Source organism: Pyrus communis, chromosome 15 (genome assembly GCF_041283825.1).
Source record: "Pyrus communis isolate YQ-2024b chromosome 15, ASM4128382v1, whole genome shotgun sequence".
Taxonomy (NCBI): Eukaryota; Viridiplantae; Streptophyta; class Magnoliopsida; order Rosales; family Rosaceae; genus Pyrus; species Pyrus communis.
Window position 1 is genome coordinate 19,948,199 of NC_142579.1, and position 8,074 is coordinate 19,956,272.

The window sequence follows — 8,074 nt, forward strand, 5'->3', positions numbered from 1 at the left end:
ATGCATAATGTAAACTTGGACTATGTTCTCTCACTAGATTTACTAGTTTGAGTGGGAATTATATATCATGGTTTTGATCACCATCTTTCTTATGTAATATACAGAAAACTACAGTTACTTTGGTTTGAGTTCTTATCAACCATATACGAATACTTCAAAATTAAGACATCTATATTGAAAAGAAAAGTATCACTAAAAGTGACTTGGATTTTGTAGCATCTAAATGGTCAAAGATCAAATATTATGTGCCAATAAATTAAACATTCTGTGCCAGGATCTAAAATGCACATGCTTGTTAAGAACGACCCAGACAAGTATGGATAGTGCTTGCAGTGTTGCTTATGCACAGGTTGAATGTAATAGCAATTGTTTCATCAGCACATAATCTGTAAAGCTAACAGTACGGTTATATAATTCAGAGATGGATGTTGATACTAGCAAGCTGGAATAGCTCAGCTGGTTAGAGCGTGTGGCTGTTAACCACAAGGTCGGAGGTTCGAACCCTCCTTCTAGCGGTTTTTTGTTGCTTCTTAACCTTTTATTCTCTTGTTTTGGACCAAGTGTCAAGCCCAAGCCCTTTTTTTCGCTTCTTAACTTTTATTCTCTTGTTTTAAACCAAGTGCAGCGCAAGCCCTTTTTTTGCTTCTTAACCTTTTATTCTCTTATTTTGGACCAAGTGTCAAGCCCAAGCCCGCATCATGTTCACATATCGTATGGTTAACTTAAAGGATATAATAAACAACAATAGTAAAATAAACACAAAAATATATAGTGGTTCATCCACAAACAGAATTACGACTAGTGGCCCAAAGCCCTGAGTTGGCATGGTGAAGCCGAAGGGTAGTATGCCCCCTCTACCCCAACTAGCTTCTATTTCTTCTCTTCTCTGCTCTCTCTTTCATTTATAGGCAAAAAGCCCACTTTCCTAAGGAAGATCAAATGAGTGGTCTCAAATAGAGGTGAAGGGACATCTTTCTATCAACCCAACAAATATTTGGTCTTGGTCAACTTGCCTTTATGTAGTGGTCGTCTGTAGAGCACTCAAGGAGGTGATTGCATGCCTGGCAATCTGCATGCCTAGTCTAGTGGTCTAATTAGAGCACCTTTCTCGGGTGGTCTTGGTAAAGCATCCTGGTATAGTGGTTTGACTAGAGCATCCTGATCCAGTGGTCTACTTAGAGTACTCTTCTCAGTCTGGTGGTCTAATTAGATCAATCTGGTCTATGATCCAATGTAAGCATCTCGGTCTAGTGGTCTAATTAGAGCACCCTAGTATGGTGTTCTGATTAAAGCACCCTTGTCTTGTGGTCTCGGTAAAGTATCATGGTCCACCTAGCACTGCATGCCTAGCACTTCGTCTATCACTACATACCTAACACTTCGCCTCGCACTGGATGCTTAATAGATTCTTATAGAATTCTATAATATCTTTTAGATAGTTTCATAGATGTAATGTATTACTTGAAATGCAAGAATTCTTCCTTCTTTACTATTATAAATAAAGACGTGAAATCACACCACAAAAATCACTCAATTCTCTCTTTTCTCTCTTCTTGCCGCCCCTCTCCCTCTCTCTATGGTTGTTTAGTAAAATACGCCTACAATATAAATAATTTTTTTAAATTTCCACCTTGTACTCCTGACTAATCCGTTAGTTAACAGAGTCCAAACAGATATTAGACTCACACAACTTCCATGAAATTACAACCCATGCCATTAGCTAAATGGGAGAATGATTGTTTGAATATGGAACGCAATAAGTTGAAGAAAAAATGTTTAGACATTTCTTTTGACAAAGGGAAAATCACATTCTTCTAGTATTATAAGACAATCTGAACTTGAGTGGCTTGAATTGTTAACGGTTTGCTAAAAGTGGACCGTTTGCTACAAGTACCTAAACGATGGGCTATATTTTGACAATAAATTATAAAATAAAACCTGGATATTAGTAGATTTACCTCTAAAACACCTACGAAAATGACATTTGAGTTGGCGAAGTCCACTCTCGTGCTAAAAGATCCATTCGGAAAGCTTGGGTGGCCAAATATATCTCACAAAACACAAAAAACCCGATCAGGCTTTATCTTTCTGAGAGCCCCCCTTGTGGCTGAGAAATGAGTAGTTTGGATAGGCCTTTCATGGATGCTTTTCTTCTAATTCATTTTCCCCACATAATTGTGTTACAAGTTTACAAATATCCAATTATTTTTATTTACAGTTGATTGTGAAACCTCAACTCTTAAGCTTTTAGACAAAACCCCACCCGCCCAACTGAACTCAGAAGCCAAAGAGTGAGAAAAACTAACCAACCATGGCGATGGCATTGGCGCTTCGCAGGCTTTCGGCTTCTGGGGACAAGCCCATTCGTCCCCTCTTCAATGCCGCCTCTCACTATTACATGGTTTTTCTACTACCCTTATAGTTTTCTGTTGTTGGGTTCTTTTCTGTTTTTTATTTGAGCGATATTCTAATTGATGTAATCGAAACTACCAGGATGGGGATTCAAAGTTATATAAATGCATGATAATCACCACTTACCCATTTGTCTGTTTTCATTTTTCAGTCATCTTTGCCCAATGAAGCTGTCTATGAGAAGTCTGGTGTCACTGTAAGCTCCTATATCTATCTGACTTTTTTTTTGTTTCTTTCCTTTGGTTTGTAATTTGGTTTGTTCTTGTGTGTTTGCTTCTGAATAGTAAAACTCTGAAAATCTTGCAGTGGCCTAAGCAGTTGAATGCTCCATTGGAGGCTGTGGATCCCGAAATTGCGGATATCATTGAGCACGAGAAAACCAGGCAATGGAAGGTATGCTTGTATTTCTATAATCAAATCAAGACTATGTTATGAATTGTAATTGTTACAATGGTGCTTACAATTTGAAAAATGCTTTCTTTTATTATTCTATGTTGAAAACTAAACAAATTTAGGCCATAACTGAGAAAAGTTTGTATCTTTAATTTTTATATGATTACTTTGGTGTGAAGTTTAATGATTCCAACTGCTTTTATTTTTAGCTGTATTGGTATGTTGTTTGCATTAATCTCTTTCAAGAACTTTTAAACTTTTTGTTGTATTTTTTAAGGGGTTAGAACTGATACCCTCAGAGAACTTCACGTCACTCTCTGTCATGCAAGCAGTTGGGTCAGTCATGACCAACAAATACAGTGAAGGGTATCCCGGAGCTAGATACTATGGTGGAAATGAGTATGTGAAATCTTTCCCATTGTTCCCTTTGGATAAGATAGAAACTATGTGATTGAAAGCAGAGTCTTTACATAGTCAACTCTTCGTATTCTTAGGTTCATTGACATGGCAGAATCCTTATGTCAGAAGCGTGCTTTGGAAGCTTTTCGGTTGGATCCAGCAAAATGGGGAGGTAAATTCCTATGGCATGTCTCATGAGCAGCCTCCTGCTATTTGTTACAATGTCTAAGAGTAAGCATACATGTGAACTATGCATCTCAACACTCATCGGAACCATATATTCAGTATCAAACAGCTACAATATGAATTTAAGTCAGTCAAAACCCTGAATGGTAGTGTTTCAACAATTGCTCTAATATATGTTAACAGCAACAAATCTTTCTTTTACATGATGTCGTTTCCTTACATTGCAGTCAACGTGCAGCCTTTATCAGGGTCTCCAGCAAATTTCCAGGTTTATACTGCATTGTTAAAACCTCATGACAGAATCATGGCACTTGATCTTCCTCACGGTGGTCATCTCTCCCATGGCTATCAGGTGCTTACAAATTCCATTAAGCAGTGACTGGTGTGATGAAATGTCTAATATCAATTTATGATCATTGTTAATCTGTCTTGATTTTAAACCTAAGGATGTGCTCAATTGGGCAGGAACAATTCCATGCCTTGCTGTAACACCAGCAGATTCTTTTTCTCTCAAAACTCATAACATCTATTGACTTGAAAGAAGTTGAAACTCATCCTGTTTATAATTTATAATTTGTGTTGTTTGAATTTTTGATAGCAATTACATTATTTCTTGTTTTAATAATGTGCAGACTGACACTAAAAAGATATCTGCTGTGTCAATCTTTTTCGAAACCATGCCATACAGACTGAATGAGAGCACCGGCTATATTGACTATGACCAGGTAATGTAGAAATTTTATTGTTAAAGGCTTATAGCAATTCTTTAAGAACAACTCTTTTCTTTACTGTTACGGTTCCTAGTCTTTTTAAGTTATTGTAGTATGAAAGAAGCTGCATCATGAATCATGAAAAGGCAAAATGAAGTAAAAATCCAAGTTGTGTAGACATTTAAGATAGATGCAGGAAATTACTTGTTAAAAATGTCATGATTTACGGTTCCCTCTGTAGGCCTTGACGTGACAGAGGAATTCATGAAGATCAATTAAGGCCAAATAATAATACTTGCAAATCAAACCTATTACGGTTCCCTCTGTAGGACTAATGAAATGTCATCTTTTAATCAGGACTGTGATGGATGAATTAAACCACAACATTGTATTAAAAGTTTACCAGACGAACTCTACCTTATTTGATTTAGTCTTGCTTGTCATATTATGTAAATTTTATGTTCAAATTTTCTACTGTGCCAGTAGAAGCTTCATTTGACACGATTAACTATGATTTTCAGTTGGAGAAAAGTGCCACGCTATTCCGGCCAAAATTAATAGTTGCTGGTGCTAGTGCTTATGCACGTCTATATGACTATGACCGTATTCGTAAGGTAAAATTGTTTGGTTTGGTATAATAACAGTAGAGTTATAATGCGATGGTGGAGAAGTCCAAGATTTACATTTGAAGTACTTGACAGGTCTGCAACAAACAGAAGGCAATATTGTTGGCAGATATGGCACACATCAGTGGGTTGGTTGCAGCTGGTGTCATTCCATCACCTTTTGACTATGCAGATGTAGTGACCACCACAACACACAAGTCACTCCGTGGCCCTCGTGGAGCCATGATTTTTTTCAGAAAGGGGGTAAAAGAGACTAACAAACAAGGGCAAGAGGTGAGTCTCAAAAGATCACAGTTCAAAAACTTAATTTTATTTGCCTTTTAGCTTGCAGTTTACTCTTTAATTATTTTTTTGTCGATTTATTTTATGAATTAATTCTACAAACTGACCAAATTTCTATACTTTCCTCAAGGTGTTGTACGACTACGAAGACAAAATCAATCAAGCCGTCTTTCCTGGACTTCAAGGTGGCCCGCACAACCACACAATTACCGGTTTGGCAGTTGCATTGAAACAGGTATATATATATATATATATATATATATATATATATATATATGCTCATTAAGATAAATGCTCTCCACGATCTCGCGCCTTACCTCAAGTTCTTGTTCTGTTGAAATCTTGTCGTTCATTTTGTCTGACTCTTCTTTTAATGTAGGCTACTACTCCAGAGTACAAAGCGTATCAGGAGCAAGTTCTCAGCAATTGCTCAAGATTTGCACAGGTATCAGATTACGAGATGCAAGAATATTTGTTTTCTTATACCTATAAATTCATTGTTCGTTAACTATGAATAACTTTAGACGTTTCCATTTATTTGCGTATGTTAGAATTTCACTGATGATGTCTTTCTAGTATCTTTGTCTATAATTTACTTTTACCATTCTAATAGCTAAATTGGCAAGTATGCAGTCTTTGGCTGAGAAAGGCTATGACCTTGTTTCTGGTGGAACCGAGAACCATTTAGTTTTGGTGAATTTGAAGAACAAGGTAGCAGACGTTTTTTTCTTGCTGTAATTTTGTTTATGGATTCATCTAATTCCAGTTAATGTGGGGTTGATACCATTTAGTACATGCATATGAGCTGTTGACTCGTGTAATAGCATTAGCATATAATTTTCTCTATAGCCAATGATGTACTGATATTGTTTTCTATTTCTTGAAATCTAATTTTTCAGGGAATTGACGGCTCCAGGGTTGAAAAGGTGTTGGAGGCTGTTCACATTGCAGCCAACAAAAACACCGTTCCTGGAGATGTCTCTGCTATGGTCCCGGGTGGCATCAGGATGGGTAAAGGCTTCTCATGGTTTTAGTTGCTCTTTTGTTTCTTAGATTTTCAGTAACCTTGGTGATTCTTTTGTCAGGAACCCCGGCTCTTACTTCTAGGGGATTTGTTGAGGAGGATTTCGCTAAGGTTGCAGACTTTTTTGATGCTGCTGTGAATTTGGCATTGAAGATCAAAGGAGAAGCTAAAGGTTCCTAAAAATCTTCGATATCATAAATTTCATGCTCGCCAAGCTTTTGTTTTTCTAGTTGCCTTTCATGTACAAGTGGTATCTAGGTAATCCTAGTGCTTGCATTGGCTAATATGGAATTGCATTTCGTTCCTTTCTGTAAACCAGGAACAAAGTTGAAGGACTTCGTGACCGCATTGTCTGCCCCTCACTTTCAATCTGAGACTGCAAAGCTCCGCCATGATGTTGAGGAGTATGCTAAGCAATTCCCTACAATTGGGTTTGAGAAAGAAACCTTGAAGTACAAGAACTGAAGAAGAAATCATGTTGTGGTAGGTATGGAATTACCTCAATAATTCAAGTCATATACGAGAAAACAATAGGGGGTTGCAAATAGTAGTTTTAGAGATCACGATGTAATACAAGTCTGCGGACATCTCTGCATCACTAATCATCAACGAAGAAATATATTCTGTCGCTGGTCCCCTAAAGCGTATTTGATGCATTTGGACTCGAGTGCACTGTGTTACTATTCAAACCGATGCAAAGTAGAAACAAAAGTGCCACTAATTGCTTTGCGCCTGCTGCTAAAGCATGCTTACATTACTAGCTCACTGCTATCTTCTATGTTTACATCACTACAATCTCATGTTAATTAGGTTTGGTAGTTTGATTAGTTGCTTATGGGTATGTGGTTGATCAGGTATCCAAATATTCTGATTTTAGTTTTATCGTTGTGGAACAGGCACGGTCATCATCAATGGAGTTTAATTTCTTGGTCGAGAAAGTGGAAGGATCGTATGTCAAGATCTAAGTTAGAGCTACGGTGTATCTAAATTCAGCAAACCTCAATTCGGATCCTGATGAATGTATATATCTGTTGAAGCTTTGCAATGCAATAAACCTGCCTTCATTTCAAAAAAGCACAAAGAAAATAAGTAGTATCACTAATCAGTACGCCCAACATGATATGATATCCCTCTTAGAGCAACTCCACCCCTAGGCAACCCAAACCCCCCCCCCCCCCCCAAACAAAATTGCTCCAGTCCTATGCAATCAACTAGGCTCGAGGGGAAGCTGGACACACCAACCAGGCCTGAATTGCCTGACCCACTGGCTGGAGAGGAGGGTGGGGGGGGGCCACTTAGCCCTTTCCAAAAGCTAGGTGACATGGCATAATTTGGACCGTTAAATTTTCATATCAATGGTCTAGATTTTAAGGCCTTAAAAAATCAAAAAAAATTCAAATGTTACTGTTGGCATACGCGTTAAAATATAGACGGTTGTATTACAATTTTTTTTTTTTTTTTTTTGTTGTGATCCAACAATTCATATTAATTAAGTCTATAGCTTACTGGAAGGCTTGCAGTAGTCAAGAAGAGGTTTATGCAACAGAAAGAATGGTTTCCTACAGAAGGAAAAATCTCTTCTTCCCTAGGCACGAGGGTGAAGGGACGTGTTGGAAGGGGTTTGGTCTGTAGATTTGGTATCTTTCAAGTAGATGAAGGGAGACATTAGAGGAAGGAGAATAGAAAACTTAGGGCTAGGCTTGTGGCTGGTGTAGGAAGCTTGCAGCAGGCAAGAGAGACTTCCAACAGCTGGGGAAGATGTTCTTCCCCTTTGCTTGCAGCTGAGCATGGTGTGTCTCTCCTACCTGTAAGCGAACCGGTATCCCCCTCTCTCTAATATGGGCTTCCAATTTATAATAGGTGATGGTTATCCCTAATTTCTGTTGAATAAAAGGATGTGCCGACAACAACTTGTCCCCAGCGAGTAAAATGAAGAAGCGAAGCCGCCTTATATCCAGCGAACAAATGGGGCGCTAGAACTTGAGATCATTGGTTCTCTCAGAATAATTGATTTAGGCTGGTGCCAAAGGAAATAATCTTGT

The 8,074-nt window shown here is 38.0% G+C and overlaps 1 protein-coding gene and 1 non-coding gene across 4 annotated transcripts; both read left to right on the forward strand.

Annotated features, from left to right (window-relative positions):
- The first annotated feature begins 441 nt into the window (after positions 1 to 441).
- On the forward strand, positions 442 to 515 carry TRNAN-GUU (transfer RNA asparagine (anticodon GUU)). The gene has a single exon. It is a non-coding gene; the product is annotated as a tRNA-Asn (tRNA).
- Positions 516 to 1,915: 1,400 nt separating this feature from the next.
- LOC137734657 (serine hydroxymethyltransferase, mitochondrial) lies at positions 1,916 to 7,106 on the forward strand. Of its 3 annotated transcripts, none has more exons than XM_068473926.2 (16): positions 1,916 to 2,401; positions 2,564 to 2,608; positions 2,719 to 2,805; positions 3,083 to 3,204; positions 3,300 to 3,376; positions 3,618 to 3,742; positions 4,023 to 4,115; positions 4,622 to 4,714; positions 4,802 to 4,999; positions 5,139 to 5,243; positions 5,388 to 5,453; positions 5,642 to 5,719; positions 5,908 to 6,019; positions 6,094 to 6,204; positions 6,352 to 6,515; positions 6,929 to 7,106. In XM_068473926.2, exons 1-15 carry the CDS (start codon positions 2,312 to 2,314, stop codon positions 6,495 to 6,497), a joined length of 1,548 nt encoding a protein of 515 aa, XP_068330027.2. In that variant the 5' UTR covers positions 1,916 to 2,311; the 3' UTR covers positions 6,498 to 6,515; positions 6,929 to 7,106. The 3 variants fall into 3 exon arrangements, 2 of the variants coding, with proteins under 2 accessions (XP_068330027.2, XP_068330018.2); XM_068473917.2 differs by having other exon boundaries at positions 1,974 to 2,401; positions 6,352 to 6,519; XR_015956753.1 differs by lacking the exon at positions 6,929 to 7,106 and adding an exon at positions 6,676 to 6,753 and having other exon boundaries at positions 2,033 to 2,401; positions 6,352 to 6,612.
- Positions 7,107 to 8,074: the final 968 nt, after the last annotated feature.

Coding starts and splice junctions, on each gene's coding strand:
- LOC137734657 (XM_068473926.2), top strand. CDS start 2,312: ATGGCGATGGCATTGGCGCTTCGCAGGCTTTCGGCTTCTGGGGACAAG. Junction 3,377..3,617: donor GGATCCAGCAAAATGGGGAG/GTAAATTCCTAT, acceptor CTTACATTGCAG/TCAACGTGCAGCCTTTATCA. Junction 4,116..4,621: donor GCTATATTGACTATGACCAG/GTAATGTAGAAA, acceptor TATGATTTTCAG/TTGGAGAAAAGTGCCACGCT.